The 18,339-nt window shown below is 35.2% G+C and overlaps 4 protein-coding genes across 5 annotated transcripts; 1 reads left to right on the forward strand and 3 right to left on the reverse strand.

Annotated features, from left to right (window-relative positions):
• Nucleotides 1-149: 149 nt before the first annotated feature.
• LOC124404174 (ATP-dependent RNA helicase SUV3 homolog, mitochondrial) lies at nucleotides 150-6,393 on the reverse strand. The gene is made up of 15 exons (XM_046878108.1): nucleotides 6,219-6,393; nucleotides 5,737-5,966; nucleotides 4,840-5,062; nucleotides 4,572-4,740; nucleotides 4,354-4,465; nucleotides 3,792-3,922; nucleotides 3,362-3,675; nucleotides 3,092-3,233; nucleotides 2,851-3,009; nucleotides 2,543-2,722; nucleotides 1,515-1,663; nucleotides 1,279-1,400; nucleotides 1,115-1,192; nucleotides 917-1,032; nucleotides 150-600 (listed from the first exon to the last, which is right to left on the reverse strand). Exons 1-15 carry the CDS (start codon nucleotides 6,293-6,295, stop codon nucleotides 544-546), a joined length of 2,259 nt encoding a protein of 752 aa, XP_046734064.1. The 5' UTR covers nucleotides 6,296-6,393; the 3' UTR covers nucleotides 150-543.
• A 1,541-nt stretch (nucleotides 6,394-7,934) lies between these two features.
• Nucleotides 7,935-9,097, reverse strand: LOC124404179 (phosducin-like protein). The gene is made up of 2 exons (XM_046878116.1): nucleotides 8,241-9,097; nucleotides 7,935-8,170 (listed from the first exon to the last, which is right to left on the reverse strand). The coding sequence occupies exons 1-2, from the start codon at nucleotides 8,866-8,868 to the stop codon at nucleotides 7,938-7,940; spliced, it is 861 nt and encodes a 286-aa protein (XP_046734072.1). The 5' UTR covers nucleotides 8,869-9,097; the 3' UTR covers nucleotides 7,935-7,937.
• Nucleotides 9,098-9,877: 780 nt separating this feature from the next.
• Nucleotides 9,878-11,845, forward strand: LOC124404186 (ragulator complex protein LAMTOR3-A). Its single transcript, XM_046878125.1, has 3 exons — nucleotides 9,878-10,019; nucleotides 10,241-10,474; nucleotides 11,460-11,845. The coding sequence occupies exons 1-3, from the start codon at nucleotides 10,011-10,013 to the stop codon at nucleotides 11,595-11,597; spliced, it is 381 nt and encodes a 126-aa protein (XP_046734081.1). The 5' UTR covers nucleotides 9,878-10,010; the 3' UTR covers nucleotides 11,598-11,845.
• Nucleotides 11,846-12,189: 344 nt separating this feature from the next.
• LOC124404178 (glyoxylate reductase/hydroxypyruvate reductase-like) lies at nucleotides 12,190-17,185 on the reverse strand. 2 transcript variants are annotated; one of them, XM_046878113.1, is made up of 7 exons: nucleotides 17,058-17,185; nucleotides 16,847-16,924; nucleotides 15,337-15,464; nucleotides 14,272-14,461; nucleotides 13,278-13,441; nucleotides 12,902-13,192; nucleotides 12,190-12,308 (listed from the first exon to the last, which is right to left on the reverse strand). In XM_046878113.1, exons 2-7 carry the CDS (start codon nucleotides 16,915-16,917, stop codon nucleotides 12,193-12,195), a joined length of 960 nt encoding a protein of 319 aa, XP_046734069.1. In that variant the 5' UTR covers nucleotides 16,918-16,924; nucleotides 17,058-17,185; the 3' UTR covers nucleotides 12,190-12,192. The 2 variants fall into 2 exon arrangements, with proteins under 2 accessions (XP_046734069.1, XP_046734071.1); XM_046878115.1 differs by lacking the exon at nucleotides 17,058-17,185 and having other exon boundaries at nucleotides 16,847-17,003.
• Nucleotides 17,186-18,339: the final 1,154 nt, after the last annotated feature.

Genomic DNA, 18,339 nt, shown 5'->3' on the forward strand with positions numbered 1-18,339 from the left:
TTTGCATTAAAGTTAAATTTGCTATACTACTACAGCAGACATTTTTTGATCGTTTAAACTTCTGCAAATTTCAATTAAATCGTTTTATAATATACCTATTCCAAAACGAATTATTCTTGTAACGGTATTATAATGGATACTTAAAACACTTTGATAAAGTAAACTTTTTCTATTTTACATACAAATTAAATTATACATCTGGACAGCACTCCACATTTGATGCTATGATACATTTCATATCATATGTGAACTACACATAAAAGAGTTAATATAACGGTTTCAAAGAATGGAGTATTTATTTGATGTCGCACAAATTCGTAAATACTTAATCAATTTTCTTTTCTTTAAAAAAACCACTGAAAAGAAAATTTTCTTTGTAAATTAATGATTACTTGAATTTACACATACGTACTTTACTGCCATACATTGAACAAGAATGAAACAGAAATCTTTCGTAATATCATTAACACTAGAAATTCTTATTCTCTGTACTTACGATTGGCTTGTGAATGGTGGTGAAATATCGGCAATAAATGGACCCATTCATTTCCTATAACGTTTCCGTCCCGATTTGTTAATCTTTGATTCATCTTTGGCAACCTAAACAAAAAATAAAATTAAGGGATGACAAAAGGATCGTTGAAATTAAAAAAAAAAAAAGAGAAATCGAATTTTAGCAACTGCATTCGATATTAAATATTCTGATTAACTAAATCTAAAGATAAATATTTTTTGGACAAATGTTACCAAAAAGTATTTGCTTGAAATTATTTGCATGAAAAAGATCTCTTAAGCAACTGTCAAATACAATTTGTTTGGTCTAAGTTCTTGTGAAATTATTTCAGGACTATAACAGAATTTGACATTGTTAGCATCAAGTTCTTCTGTTAGGGAGCTGAATGAACATTTTTTATACCTCATCCCATTCTTTGCGCAATTCATCCACCATGCTTGGAGTGAGAAGTCCTTGGGCCAGTAATCTTTCTGTTAATCCACCTTTTCCCAAAACCTGGCTTGTGATACTTTTAGGATCTACGAATTGAAAATAATGGAAAAAAGGTCATCAACAGGCCAATTAGCGAAAACTAATGTACATTGTAACAAGTAGAATAACCTTTGAAGTATTTGTTCTTCTGTGTGTTCAGTGCAAAGCGATCTTCATCAGGAGTCAACACAGTACCATTGTTTGATCCTAAAAATTATTTGATAATGTTGGTACACGTAGAATTAAGCCTGACACAATTTGGTAGAAATTTTAATATGTCATGTCTAACAAACCTGACTCTGAAATCGTTAAAAGCTTTGTTAGTTGAACTATGCCTATTTGTATGACGGCATCTAACTCCTTCTGAGTATCTCGCACAATATTAGCATCAGGCAACAGATCCATGAATCGATAACTAGAAAATAATAAAACTTGAATACCATAAATCTGACGGTTAGGCATTTTTTAATTCAACTAAATTTGCAATGGCTATCTCATTCTCATGACTGAACTTAAAATAATTTCTCACCTGAACCACAGGTAGAGATCTAACACGTCAAATACTGCTTCTAAATGAACTAAATCTATGATTGTTCTTGGTGCAGCGACTGGCCAGCCGATGTTTTGACAAAGCCAGTCAAATGTCAACGTTTCATTTTTACTGTACTGTCGAGCGAACTGTAAAAAAATCAAATTTCAAAATTATGTACAAATACGTATTCTTTTGATTGAAGAATATTTATTGGGTTCAAAATATTGAGACGCTATCTGCTGGCGCTTTTTATGTATATTTTATTATTTGACAAATTAATATAACAAAACAAACTCAACTTGGAGAAAGTTTACTGCCCGTTCATATTTGCATGATTTGCCTAAGACCGAGGTAATACTTTGGATCCCAACTCAATTGAAGAATGAATGGACCATATCGTCTAAATAAAAAAAACCATTCCAACAATCTTCAGAACTTTGTGCCAATGATGGTGAATACGATCACACCAATATCCTTAATACTAGACAGAAATGATTTTGATTAAATTCGTATAACTAAGCTAAAAAATTAACAATTTGAGAAAATGTTATAGAATTAGAATATTCAAAATGCTTAAACTGTAATGTTTTTTTAGCCGATGCTAATGTTTTTGGGCTCGTTTTGCTCACTGACCAAACCTTCACAAAAAATTAGACTCAGTTCGAAAATACCAAAGTTTGAACATTTCGGGCGTTCTGATTATAAATCTTTTTTTCAAACAGTTGATATGTTAACTTGTTTAATTCGAACTTGGTCATATTCATTTCTAGTACATAATAGAAATGTTATTTCATTCGTATTCACCATCATTTACACATATAACGCTGCTGAAAATTTTTCCAACAGTTTTTGCTCCCTCTTCCTAAGATTCGGTTTAGATAGTACAGCCCGTTCATACTTGACCAGAATTTCGATTCATTCAGAGTCAAATGTTGTTAATCAATTTCAATTGAACTTTTTAGCGTTAGTAGTATAGCAGAATATTCGATAATGTTAGTATAGATTAGGGGATATGATCAACTTACTTTCAAGAACATTGTGCACACGAATGGAATTTTCCTATTTATCGGCGCACAACAAAATACGTATCGTGCGCGCAACGGTAGCGGGATGTGTTGAATTATATCAGCAAGAAATTTGAAATCCTCTGTGTTACACATGAAATATAAGGAATTGTCCACTACAGATAGCGATACGAAAATATCCTGTAATAAGAAAAAACGATCGATAATGAATTGTAAGTCTGAAAAGAGTGTATAATTTACAGACTGTTGTTTTTTTTCATGCAAATCTGCTTGTTTGTAAATATTTTATAATGTATTGAAATAATCACCATTAGATTAGACAGAGTAGCATCAGGCAGGTAGTAAGCATACAGTTCTATTTGATCAGCAGTCGGATGTAAGCCAGCTTGAGTAAGGACTTCTGGTTCTTGTGAAAGTAAGTTTTTCAGCATGGATAAATCGTCTGGTCTAAAAGTTGTCACATATCCCTTAAACAACAAAATAACTACAACTCTGGGAAGTCAAATAAGCGTAATAGAAGTGAATGCCACAATGTTAAAGATGATTTACTTTCTCCCATTGTGTACCATAACGCCCGGCTCGTCCAGCTATTTGCAGAGCAGAGGACACAGGTATCGTGTCAATTTCTTTTTCACCCTTTTCATTGATAGTCGGTTTCATTAAAGAGTAAAATATTATTCTTCGTATACTCCTGTGGAATAAAATAGGTGTAAAAAATACGAAAGATTAAACGTCGAAAGTGTTTTTTCTACACATGCTATTTGAGTTGACCTTTATCGTTAGGAAAATTACGATTCAAACAAAAAGAACGATACTAACAAATTCAAACCCATCCCGATAGCATCAGTAGCAATTAAAACTTTACATGGGTTAGTGATGTCATTGAATTTTGCTGCTTGAGCTAGTTTTGTTCCTGGCGGAAGACTTCCGTATATAACTGCCACTTCTATACCGCGAGCTTCGATGCTGCGAGACACAGAATATATATCATTTTTATTAAAACAAACTATGCAGTCGCCTGGAACTACATTGGCCAGTGACGTCAGTGCAGTGTCTTCGACTTCCAACGAAGTCAGACGTTTATATCTTCGTACCTCAACATCCTCTCCAGATGTAATACATATGGAACGGACCTAAAATATTGCAACCATTAGTAATTCGGACAGTATATTTTATCCATGTGAATTTAGGAATCGTTGGACATATCAAGTTCATTGAGTTTTCAATGAATCATGTAATATATACTGACTAAATCTATTGCAGCAGCTTCTCCGCAAAGGTGAATTTCATCTGCTGGCAATCCCAGCAAAGCTCTAGTCCATGCCCAGCCTCTAGCTGGGTCTCTCATCAATTGGATTTCATCTATGACAGCAACCTCATCTAAAATAAATTAATTTTATTTCATTTACGTGATTTTTTTTATACCGAAACGTAGTAATAATGATGATAATAATAATAGTAATCTTTATTTATAGCAATTAAGTTAGCAAACGTAAGGAGTAAGGTAGGGAGATAGCAGTTTGGCAGTCGCAAATAGAAACACCTGCAATCGCGACAATAAGGGACAAAGGAAACTGCCAAAAACCTTGTCCCAGTGCAACCGGACCCGATTCCAAATCACCGACTAGCAACTCTGCGCCTGAACGACATGATCCTTCTTAAATTTTTGCAAGTTGCCTGTCAAAGCCGCATTGACAGGCTGAGTACTTGAACCCGAGTCCTCCCGCTCCGTAGACTCGAGTGCTAGCACCTGAGCCACTATGGTCAGTTTATTCAGTAATGAATGATTGAATCAAAAAAGATAGTCTTACATGCAACGTTTGTTCTGGCCATTTCGACTGTGCAAGATACATGATCCGAAGGGTTGTCTGCACCTTTCACAAAATTTTTCTCTTCTCCGGTAACTAAGTCGCATGGGGTACCCTGGAAAAATATGTAGTGTAAACAGAGTATTGCGATAACGTTCAAACCAATAAAGAACGTTTGCAGGATTTTCAAAAACGGTTTTGATGAATAAGTGAGTCCTCACGTTAGCGTTGCTTTTATTAAACACTTCTACAGCCAACAACTTCAGTGGCCCACAATATACTGCACTTTTTGCAGTCATGAACCTCTGCAGTGCGTGGTAAGTTTTACCACTATTCGTTGGTCCAGCGTGAAATATAATTTTTCTTGTCTTAGCTCTCGCTAACGGGTACCTGCGGAATGATGGTCATTTAATTTACCTATATTTCTGGATATAGCTATGAAGTTCTATTGAATTTACAGAAGAAAATATTCCACTGTTTTCTTTATACCAGTTAGCAGGTGTACGAAGATCACTTATTTTCTTCAAATCATCTATGCAGTCAATATGAGGAAAAGTCTGTTTCGCATAACGCATAAAGTAAGGAAATATGTCATCAACATGCCCAGCTCCTTGCAAAATGTCACTTATTACAATGTGCAAGTCTGCCGGCAAATTTTCAGCATCTAAGCAATAGCGTCGAAAACTGATGAAGGCTTCATGTTGTAAGAAATCTGAAAGACATTGATATTTGCATGTGCTCTGTCTCTAAAATAATGGAGAAAAACTAAACGCAATGAATCAAAAGTAGGGAAAGGAAAAAGGAAATAAAGGCATTTAAATTCGTGTAGTGAGTTTAATTTATAGCGATACAATGGGTGAAAACAACCAGAGAAATCTACTCAACTTGAGTAGATCAATCTCAGAACTTCCGGTTACTCTCGTTGTTGGTGAGGTTAAAAACTCAGATGACGTGGTTTATATTTTTGCAAACAACTCTGTAAAGGCTTGGCCGATTTCAATGAAATCCTAATCAGTTCTACGTTAACAAAGTCAAACCAATGATGCAAGTTTCATCTGCATCTAGACATTTTCGAGTTATTACAAGATGAAAAAATTTTGCTGATATTCCAGCTAGTTCTGAGTTAAGAAAAACTAAATCAATTAAGGCCAAAATGATAAAATCCATTTTTTAAGTAATTGTCACCATAAATGATTATATGACTCATATCGAGATGTCTAATTAAAAATCATCAGAAGAGATTCTCTAGACCTCAATTGGTGGAAATCTAGTGAAAACACAACTTTTCATTTTCAAGGTAATGATAAATTTTTCTTTTCTGTGTAAAAACCAAAGCGGGAAGTTAAGAAAACTGAAATAACGGGTTGCAACTCCTCAAGTACTCACTGTCCAATCCGTGTTCAGTGGCAAGCGCCTTAATTTCTTTCCGCTGATAGAATTGATTAAGCACACAAAGGAGGTCAGTTTTGTTGAAAGTCCCCGTAAGTTCAGCTCCTACGTTATTTTCATCTGGATTCAACTTGATGGAAAGCGGTTTGAACAAAGATTTGCCTGTAGTCGAGTCATCCGTTTTTTCCCGCAAGGGCTCTGCTAAATAAACTCCAATTCTGAGGTATCTGAAAAGTAAAAAATAATGCGTAATGTATTAGAAATCGTTTCATAAAATTATTCTACTCAATCATTGTTACAAAACTTTACGCGAAGTGAATTAAACTCACCTCGTAATTACACCTGTCACGATAAAATATTTGTAGAATATCGGAATACAGAATTGACCATACATAATAAGATGCAAATAAAGATGAAAAATGTGTGTCGATTACCTCTTTACAATATAAACAGTGTATAATATAGATATTATAACTTACCTGTCTTGTAAAGCGGAACATAGAATCCCACTTCTCCGAAATAAGGATTCCGAAATGCGTCGGGTTGTCGATATCATTTGTATATATATTTCTATAAATTTTTATCCCATCAAAACGACATCCAATCCAGAGTCAAATCAGATTATCTTTACCGGAATATCAAATAGCGTTCATTGTGCGATAGGTTATGTTGTAGAAGCATGTAGAAGTCAGTAGAAGTACCTCCGGACACGGTCAGAAAATTACCAACGAGCGTGGCGGTACGCAGCTTTGCCAACCTGACGAATATTTTTGTCAATAGCGCCAAAACAATTCCTTAAGGTGCCGCTGACCTGACTTGAAAATATCAAATCGTGAGGTCATAAATACGTGCAGCGCCTCTGAACGTTGAACGGTGAACTAAAGCAGCTGATTTCATTGGCTTGTTCTGTTAGATCCAACCAATGATGTCAGTTACAGATCGAAACATACTTCTTGTGGACCATAAACGGGCTGCTGTCACATGAAAAACGCGTATACGAATCGAGCCATGTTTACAAAAAAATAATTGATAGTATAAGTTTTCCCGGATAACGTGTGTGCTTTTGTACGTGTGAATCTCCCTGGCGAGGGTGAAAGAAATTGTCGAACAGTGCAATCAGTGAATATTCAACATGCGGTAGCTCCGATCGGCCATGTTTGTTGTCGCGTGATTTTATTCACTTCATCATTCTTTATTATAAACATTATCAGCGATTTGCCTGAGCAGTGACTGAGATTCACACGTGCACTATTATTCAAGCTACGATTTAAAATATTTCCGAGTAAGATTCATACTCTCGTTATCGCAGGATTCGTATAGGCTTTTTCACCCAATTTCCCCGCTTCTGACGTCACGAAATATATATATATGACATGCCAGGTCATCGGGGCCTTAAATTTCGTGTTTAGAACCCAATTATTACATCATAATTATACAATGCATTCAATTTTATGGCTATATAACATGGATAATTTCCCTAGAAATATATAATTATAATTACCGAACGAGGTAACACAACAGATATATATCCTATAATACTAATTGTAAGTATAAAGATATTAGAGACTTTCACTTAAATGATATATTTTTATTTTTAATATTTAGGGCCTGAGCATACAGATTGAGGATCACCAACTTGTCAACTTAATCTACCGACTGTGAGTCTAACAATATTTTCGCGATACAGTTTGAAGTCTCATTTTGGATTTATCTCAAGGTATCCGGCGTGGCGGGACTTTACACGAGTTCAAATACGTTGTGCGTTCCAAAATTTGCTGAAACCCTTCTCAATGCGAGTTCCAAAACTTGCTACCAACCAATCCTTTTTAACACTGAAAATTCCCTACGACTTCATTCACTTTTTTTTTCATTGCATCATCCAATTACGTTCATTCGTAAGATTTCAATGCAAAAATTTATCTCAATCGGTCAGTTTAAAAAAGAGCAATTTATTATTAGTCATCCCATGATCGGAATAACTTACTTTTCAGAAAACCGAATCTACAGCTTCTTTACCAACGTTTCAGTCAACTACAATGGATCAAAGAACCATTTATTGTACTTACCAAAAACACAGATAAATTATTAAATAGCTCTAGGTTTAATGATACATAAATCATATATGTAAGCATAGTAACTATATAAATATTAAATACATTTTTACCACATACATTTTCCAGTCTGTTTTTTTAATTTTTCTAGTCACTGTCTGAATCTGCATTTGCCTTAGTAAAAACAATTGATGGAACACAGTTTCTGTCAGTAATCATTCCATGCTCGATTAAAAAATGTTCAACATCGGAAGAATAAAAATCAACTCCGAGGTGATCTGTGACACGAACAAAATTACCTATGACCTGTTTCTTTTTATAAACAAGCAGTGCTGGAACTCCCTCCTTTTTGAAGTGCCTACTCAAGCCTGCAGCGGACCCTAAAAATAAGTCAGCATTAGCAACTGCAATGTTCTCTTATAGAAGTTTGGACTTCGTTCATCGTCTCACCTTGAATTTTACAAAATTTGACGTTGGGATATTCGACGGCCAGTGAAAGTAGACAGCCATTCATAGTCTCACATCCTTCTATGTCAGGTTCATAAATATGAATAACGATGGTAACAGATTCATGTTCGTTGTCGATGGCCTCCAGAAATTGATCAGCATTTACCAAGTTGAATAACCGGCCAAATCTAAGTTTTTCAGCCTGAGTGAGCATTTCCATCATCCTCTGCTTCTGATAATTCAGTAAAAATTCGTCGTTCATCAAGTCTGCCAACTCTGGATCAGTTTCTTCAAGTTTATCTTTTTCCTCGTCGAGAGCACTCCTGCACGTCAAACTCAACTTTTTCAGCAGCTCGATCCTCTCCTTCTCCTGTTCGATCTTCTTCTCTGCCTCCATTTGTTTAAACCTCTGCCAGTCACCCAAGACCCCTTTCGGCCCTGTGTTGCTTGAAGTTCCGTCCCACTTTGCACACTCAGGCAGTTGCTCGGACCTTGACGCTGTCGCGTCACAAGGCTTCTGCGACTTTTGATCATCTTCGGAATCTGCCGAGTCCTGCCCCTCGTCTTCACTCGAACTACTACAGTAATATTGTAATTTTTCACCCAAAATTTTATCCTCAAGTGTTGCCATTCCGTTCTCCTTTACACGAGAGCTTTCTGTTGTACCTCTATTTAATACACGAAGGGCGATATTATTAATATTATATTTAACGGAATAATAGTTGTATCACCCACTCTCAACATATGCACATCAATGCTCTGCTCTTCATTCTTGTTGTTTAATCGAAAACCAATTATTTATTATTGTTACTGGCTACACGAACGACGCTTTACACCCTCTACACTAAGTTGACACCATAGAGTAATGCTCTGAGGTTGACACGCAACACGATCGTAATTTACTGCGGCTGCGTGCTAAAATCAGTTTCCAGTCCCGTTAGCAATGTTTTTATCTCTTTTGCACTTCTTGAGTTTGACTGGCCCTTGCTCTGTTTTAGGGAATGTGGGCGCTAAGAGTTCGTGTTTGACATCTTACATTCTTTTGTTACAGTACCACTCTTATCGACGGAGTCGTTTTAGTAATGCAAGTCGGAAATATTACTTTCCGTTTGTAACTATGCGATTGCAAGCAATAGTACGAATAGCTGTAGGATTCAAACTGACTAAGTCGGTCCTTCGCAACGTCTAATTGAATTCGAAATTGCGCTCGATGTTTATATCACCAATTATGCGAAGTCAACGTATGTCAATCGCGAAAAAGGGTTTCACACCCCCATTCTATACGCAATTCTAAAGCAAAACACTCCAATTAATATTCTAGACATGCTGAAATAAAGAAATGGAATGGTCTCTACGAAATCGTCATTGTAAATTCGTAAAATTCATGTCAATTTTTTATTTCTGCGTGTAAGGAAAATGAATTGAAGTGTTTTCGTTCAGGATTGTACACAGAATGAGGATGTTAAGCTTTTTCACACATTTGAGATACATCTTACGTACACTACGAGTCAACGCACTACGTTTTAAATTCACAGCTGAATACGGGCACAACAAACATGACTCAGTCGGTAAGAGTAGGGTTGTAACCCCCTACAAACGATAAATACATACCTATATATTGAAGAAACATATTACTGCTTCGCGGCTGATTCGGCTGTGTGAAGTGTGAACTGTCAACTCTCAGTCAACAGAACGGCGTATTCTTTGTTTAAAATAGATAACAATTTGGAATGCAATAAAAATACTGAAAAACTACAAGTACTGCATTCGAAAATGAACGTGGTGAGTTTGTTCTTTGAATCATATGATTTAATCACATGTGACCGTTCGCTAGCGTTTCAACGCCAAATGAAAAGACCTATTATCGAGGTTATGTTTTTCAAAATAGAACTCGCTCTTTATTGGAATTACAATAGTAGTGGGCTCGAAAATTTGAAGGAATATAGACGTGTATATTCGCGCTCTATATTTCTCTAGCATATACCCATCAATTTATGATTCAGTTTCAGGAATTGAAGAAATTTTTATATCAGCTATTGAACAGCGTTGATGGCTTGCACAGTATTTTAATCACGGATCGTGATGGTGTTCCTGTCATATCAGTGTCAGATGAAAAAGCCCCGGAATTAGCAATGCGTGCAAGCTTTCTTTCTACATTTGGAATGGCCACCGATCAAGGGAGCAAATTAGATCTTGGAAAGAATAAAACCATTATAAGTATATACAGCAGTTATCAAGTAAGTTATGAACCGTTGATAATAAGAGTGTCGTAATTCTGAAAGGTTGTTTGGAGTTTGGTTACTGCACTTTTACATGTAATCTTTTTTTGGAGAGTACATTGCTTAAAAGTATAATGATATGAAATTAGTCGTATATAGCGCAGTATTTTTTGAATTTGATGAGATTTTAAGATTGACTTTTTGATATGCTTAATTTTTTGAAATCTTATTCTACCTATTACAAGGCATGTTTATGATTTTTTTTTTTGATTGTAAATTATGAATTTTTTAAAATGTACTGTTGAACTTTCCTAAGAAAAATTCCTTTTCCCATTCGATAAGAAATTTACATTATTTAGTTTTAGTCGTTTGAGTGATAGTTGAAAGGAAAACAATTGCTTCCTTATTTTTAGAAAAAATGTTTTTTGTGGGAACAGGTATTCCTGCAGTAGCGCCCAATGGACTATAAGCTTCATGAAATCAATTTGTCTTTCACGCGACGAGAAATTAATTTTTTTTAAACTTTTATCTAAATAAGTAGTACAAACATAACGATTCATCGATCTATGATCATAATTGGCTTGAGATATAATTATGAAATATTTTATTAATGAATTCATGACTCAAGCGGGAAAAAGACATGTTTTAACTATTTTCAGTATCTTATTTCGTTTTTAAGTTTCATTCAATTGGAGAATTTAAACGGAAAATTTTTCGGCCATTCTATATTAAAAAGCAAAGTGAATTTAAAAAAAATTAAGCAAATAAGAAATGATCAAATCTTATCCGATTTGAAAAATAATGCTCCATATACACTAAAGAAAACTACCATTTATCGTATTTCAACTATATTATATACTTGTAAAATTGAGTAATTATTGTGCAAACTTTTTATGAATATTTATCTCTGAAGCTATCGTTACAGTTATTTACTATTTTGTCAGAAATGGTTATAAGTGTGCAAATACATGGATTTATGTGCGATCTATCACATGTTTAACAGGTTGTTCAAATGAATAAGCTACCATTGGTGATAAGCTTTATTGCAAGCAACAGTTGTGACACAGGACACATCTTGTCACTAGAGAGTAAAATTGATCCAATTTTACAAAATCTTAAAAACGTCGTTGCGGAAGCCTGATAGATACCTGTGATGCGCTGAGAAGCTAATTGAAGAAAATGTGGAATTAAAGTTCCAAGTACGAGTATGTAATTGAATGTATAAAACACATCGAACCAAATCGTGGCAAAACAAAGGCTAAATATTATGATTCAAATCGTTGTAAATTACTTCTATAAATCTTATATCATTATGAAATATACGTACATAACAAAAAATTATATATGTATATATGTATTATTGGAGAATTGAATTGATTATTTCTTGAACACGTGTCACACGCACACTTCATATTTCGGTATTCCTGGGTAACAATAAGACACTCCACATCTGTATGAATTAACGTGATATAACACAAGTCAATGGAATGTCAATGCACTTATATCCTGGCCAAACATATTTTTAGAATTTACACCTTCATATGAAATATACTGTGAAACATGATAATTACTAGGTATATTTTCTCGAATATGACACAAAATAAAAGTACGAGTCTTGAAATTTATATAAAAAATTAAGACTTTTTGAAATTGCAGTTGCTTTGAAAATATTTGATACATATATCAGGCAATAGGTTACATAGTAGACCCAAATTTTATTTCAAGACTATTTGTCGTTACAATTCATAGACCAGTGGTTTTCCTTCCAAGCCGTTGATCACGTTCTGAGCCGCTGTTGTAGCCATGTCAGAGCGGGTTTTCACCGTTGCACTGCCCAAATGCGGAATTATAACTAAAAAATTCAATAAAATGTAAATGAGATTCAGGTGATTAATTTGTTATTCTTCATCTTGTATTCCCAAAGGTGTTGGTAATAAAATGACAGGTAAACCATAATTAGCCATAATTAGCAAAGGTTTGAATTATTCTGATGATGTTTGAGGGAATTCAACAAATTGTAGAGAGTTTTTCAAAAAAGAAAGTCCATATTCTTTACGTGGAATTTCATTTACTCCACTTTGCGTCATAAGCCTGGAAAAATCTTATTTCTGGCGTATCGCGTTATACAAAAACCAGACAGATTTTTGGGAGGAATTGGAAATGAAACAGTTTAAAAGAATTTCAAAATAAATCAAACTATGAAATTTTTTTCAAAAAGTTGAATCATAAAAGTTTTTTCATACAGTATTTGATAAAAATTATTTAAATGAAAATTGAGATATTTTTCACAGATTCCAGGAACTTATTAGGTCCGATTTGAGGTTTTTAGAAAAAGTAAGTAAAAAAAATTTGTTAGACGTTTCCATTCTGGGTAAATTTGTAAAAATATTTGACATTTTCTAGACCTGTTGTTTTCTAGACATCGAAAATTGCTCAATTACTGACCTGCGTTTGGCAGGCTTAAAAGTGGATGGTTACTGGGAAGAGGCTCCGGATTCATGACATCCAATCCCGCAGCAAAAATTGTATGATTTCGAAGTGCTCTGACGAGGGCATCTGTGTCGACGACAGGTCCGCGTCCAACGTTCACCAGTACCGCCGTATTTTTCATTTGAGCAAAAGCGTCGTCATTGAACATGTTCGCAGTTTCATTTGTCAACGGCGTTGCAACTATTACGAAATCACTTTCCTTGAGGAGATCAGCAAACGATACAAACGTAGCTCCAAGATCGTCACCTGCAATAATGTAAAACGTCGAATGCGTTTTTCGATCCAAATATTTATTTATACCATAGATAATATTCATTAATAATTTATTTGCCTGCTTGTTTTCTCGAGTGGCCCGAATAAACGAAGCGGCCCACTTCGAATGGCTTCAGACGCTTCACAATGGCTTGTCCAATGTTACCTAAGCCTACTATACCTACAGTTGAACCGCGTAAATCACGGCCCAGTATCCATTGCGGCCGTGACTCCCACTTGTTTCTGAAAAAAATTAACGAGCATCAAAATATTTGGTTTTAGTATCTTAAAAACGGAAAATAAATAACAATAATAATATGATTATAATATACCCAATGAAATCGAATTTTCTTGCCGCTTATACTGACAATGCATCACCTGCAATCTCTACTACCCCTTCGTATTGAATTACCATAATTATAAGAATCGCTTCTTTTTAAAGTTAGACTAACTTTACAAGATTTCAGGTACATATGGGTGATCCTGAAAAAGGTCATTTTTGGATTTCGACCGTCTTACCCGTCAAATCGGTTCAAAATAATTTGAAAATCATTCTACAATTTTTTCATATTCTTATCTCAACTTTAACCCGTGCCACCAGAGAGTTGATTTCCCCATTCAACTTGAAATTCGAAATGGCAGATTCAATATGGCCGACAAACATCCTAAAAGTTACCTGGCATTGCCATATTGGATCCGCCATTCCGAGTTTCGAAAATTAGAGTCCAAATTCGTAACCAGCGACCCAAGAAACCCCCTACATCAAATTTTATCGAGATCCTTTGAGCCTATTTGCTGTTCCCTCGAAAGGGGTTGAGTGAGAAAACCAACCCTTTGGCGGCACAGGTTAGAGTTGAGATGATAATCTGAATAATTAGGAATCATTTTTTAATTATTTGGAGCCTATATAGGGGGTGAGACGCTTGAAATTCAAAAATGACCTTTCTAAGGACCACCCTAAGAGACATGCCTATGCAAGTAACGCATTTTAGCAGTTATGCATTTTTTTTTAATTCTCAGTTCTGAAATAAATAAGCTAAAATTGTAGTATAACAAAACGGTGAATTATTTACTCGACGATTTTGATACGGCCCTCGTGAGCTCGCCTGGCCGCGTTCAACGTCAACATGACAGCGACCTCAGCAACAGCAGCAGTTAGGACATGGGGAGTGTTACCTACTTTTAAACCCCGCCGTTTTATTTCAGGTACGTCCAAATGATCGTATCCAGCAGATGCTGTTGACACCACCTTCAACCTTGGCCCTGTAGAAAATTAAAACTCGTGTTTTAATATCAATGAATCAATGAGGTAAGATAATTTCATTCCCGTGAAGGAAATCCATTTTGTTGATTGGTAAATATAGTCATGTCAGTTCGCATAATCTATAATCGCTTTAATTAAGAAATTATGAAAAAGCATATTACAGACTAGTTGCATAATCCTTATAATATCTAATCTGAGCAATAGATTTTTATTGCTTCAACGAAATTTGATTTCACGATAAGATCAGATAACGTACGTAACGGAGGCCGGAAAAGTTTATATGAAACCGAAGAAACGTAATATATGATTGTTCGCTTCCACATAAATAACTTATTATACGTATAATAATAACAAACAAAAATCTTTGAGGAAAAACATTTCTCAATTCCAATTTTAGAAGATCACTCTCGGAATTCGATTTTTTAAATTGTTACCAGCCAGCTATATTTAATGGAATGGAATTTTCGATATAAATTAAGTCATTAATTTTGCCACTAAAGATCTTTAAAGGTAAATTGTTACATAAAAATAATTATCAAGAATTATAACTTGTGATCCACTGAAAAACGAACCTTACTCGAAAGATATTTTTGTACAGAATTGAATTGCTTGTAAATTTTCTAATAAAATTGATCACCGAGGTCTATATCTTGTGAACTGTTCGAGCTACGGATTTCGTTCAACGGACACTTCTGTAGTAACTTGAATTCTCTACAAAATGCTTTCAGGATCAAATCTGAGAAGACTTCGAATTCCAAAAGCTACATTTTATAATTGGATTTAAGAAACATCCATTCCGACAAATTTTTCACCAGATACATAAAACGTTTGTAGGCGGAAGCGAAAAAAAATATCGTCCTTATCCAACATTTACCTGCAACATCCAGTAATTCTTTGTTCACGACGTGATGGCCTGCAAGAAAAATAGCATCGTGGCCCGGAAGCGCTTGAAGTACTTGTTCGCGTGTAGTGACTGGGCTTTGTAGAATTGTCACATCAAATCTGAAAAAAAATCGAACAGATTTGCCGATATTGCTATTTGAAGGTTTATTTCAGTACTTACTTAATTTATTAATATTATTATGATTATTATTACTGAGTTATCTTTTTATAAAATGGATCACGTCATTGTAAAAATATAGCTTGTTGTTTTCGTGGTTTTAGCGAATAATAAAAAACATAATTGTGCGTAGGGTTTCTTCCTGTTATTTCTCTGGTCTCAACGGACAACCAAAATCATGTTGTGTATCGGGTCCTAATTCCTGTTATTTGTGTGGTTTCTAACAAATAGAAATAGGCTGAACGTGCTGGTGGTCGGCCACTTTTTTCATTTTCTTTTGTTATACTTTCCGTCCTAATTAGAGTGTACACTTTTATGACCATGAAACTTGCAGATTAACCGGAAATTTTTCCATTTCATCCATGCGCCTCTTATCACCTCGCTTATCACCTTTTTTGCAACAGTTTTTTAAGGACACATTTTTCATGTAATTGGTTCAATAATAGGCAGTCACTGGGTGGCCGACCACTAGTACATTCTTCTCGACATTCTTCTTATATTAACAGTTCGTTTTCGTTCCAATGACGACCCTAAGAAAGAGAAGGTAAGATTCATCGGCAAAAGGTCTACTTTTGATATGTGCATAAAGTTGAACATTAAAAAGTAATTACGTAATATTTTTTCATTTCCATTAACAACAATAATTGCAAAAATTAGAAACCATTGCATTACGCTGTTTACGGTGTATAAATGAATAAAACTTTAGCATGGGTAGCGTCACACGCAATACCTTTTTTTAACCCGTTGTATTTACTTCATATTTGTTTAAAATGAAAAAATATACCTAAACTATTTTTCGTCTGACGTACACCAAAAGCATGTCTTTTCGTGCATGTAGAGTAGGCGCAAAGTGCTTTTTTCTCGCCGGGAAACAAATAGGCGGATGCAAAATATCGCAAACGGGCGCAAAGTACGTTTTTGCGCCCGCTTTCCCGAATGATAGAGCGTAATCGTGCACTCAAAGGCAAACTTAGGAGATTGACGAAAAAATGAAAATAGTACTCGCGTCAATCGCTCGCTTTAAAGTTTAATACAAATAAATCATTGCTTCGATCGGTCTTCTCTTTCTTTGTGAAAAATGAAAAAAAAATTAAATTATATCTCAATGTTTTTGGTATTTACAAAATCCGGCCATTTCCGATAAAAATAAACAATTATCGTTAGTGGCAACTTGCACTGAGAAGTTTCCCTACAGTGACGACATAGTTCATTAACCGGTGTAATATTTCCATGCACGGATCCAAGTGATCCAACACACTTCATAAGAAGTTACAACATAGCGCTATCGGTTTGCATGTTAGTGAATAGTACATGGATCACTCACTTGGCTTTCAGAAGATCTATGCCAGCCTGTGGTACATCGTTGCTCGTCACCAAAACTCGTTGTCTGCTCATCTTGTCGCTGGGAAAATCTAATTACGTAGATTCTTAATCAAATCAAAAAACTGTTACTGTTATAAGCTCAATATAAAACAATTTATACGGTCTGACTTTAGTTGTTTGCAGTTACTATGATTCGCTACTTATTCGCTCACAGTGACGTTCCACACTTCGAAATTTACGAACGGAGTGATCTGCGATGCGGATAGCGAAGCGACTTCTCTACACTATATCAATCCGTCGTCTGAATTACACATTGTGCCGGAGTATAACTGTATGTACATATGATTACATAATATATGTTGGTATATGTACGTGTAATGGCACTGATACGATATTATGAAGAAAATATTGCTAACGCCAACCGCGCTTGTGGTTCGAGATTTCCGATTTTATCAGTGCACAATTATCTAACATGTTACAATCGGGTGTGGTAAACACTTCAGGCTTGCGAAAACGCTACTCTTCGAAATGCCGATGATATTTCACGAGATTTTTAGAATATTTGAAATTTCGGGGATCATTGTTCTGCGACTCTGTTCAATAAGTATTTTTTGTAACACTTGCCTGAGAGGTGTCATTTTCGAGGCTTACGTAGCGTGCGTTAAGTGCTTTATTCCTGAATAGCAGAGTTGGCGCATGCGCAAATTCGATATACTCTATTTTCCGCTGCAGACCGGCGTTGGTTTGCCTCTCAAATAACGCTTTCCTAAGCATGTGTTACAAAAAATAACACGTGTAGCTACACAATAATATACTATAATTAGTCAGAGTACAACTTTGTGCTGCAGTATATCCTTTCCCACGCTGGAAGAGTCAAGCATGGAGCAAGAATTACTCTTACAACATCGTTACGTGTTTGAAACACTGATCTCTATTATAACGAGATTACTGATCAGTGGTTTGAAACTGTCGAACGCGACAACGTGAATCAAAAACGCTTCTACCAATATTTTCGTCTATCGTCGTGATTAACGTACAATACAGTGGATTATAGTTCGTATAGAACTATCGAATTGTTGAGAGAAAATTTGTTATTTGCAAACAAGACTCTAACAATATGAAGTAAATTGTAGTAGTAGTTCATTTGTTTTTTACTTAACCTCACAATACTTTTGGCCCTGCCTCGGCTGTTGAGTAATCAAACATTGTAATAGGTTACATGTAAAGTCGTTATCCTGGTGGTGATACATTTGAGGAATATTTTCGATACAGTGGCCACTATTAACCTCTTTGCACGAATAGCAAATAGATTTTTTATTCTAACCTTTACAAATTACACTAAGAACCTGAAGCTCTTCGTACGAACAGTAAATAGCATTTTTATTCAACCCTTGTACGACCATAGAATTTTCTCTGTCTGTTTCAATCCATTGGTTTTTAGTATGATGTTGCATGCGTTTAGTTTGAAACTTACTTGTATTAGTCACACTAAGA

The sequence above is a fragment of the Diprion similis genome, chromosome 3 (genome assembly GCF_021155765.1).
Source record: "Diprion similis isolate iyDipSimi1 chromosome 3, iyDipSimi1.1, whole genome shotgun sequence".
Taxonomy (NCBI): domain Eukaryota; kingdom Metazoa; phylum Arthropoda; class Insecta; order Hymenoptera; family Diprionidae; genus Diprion; species Diprion similis.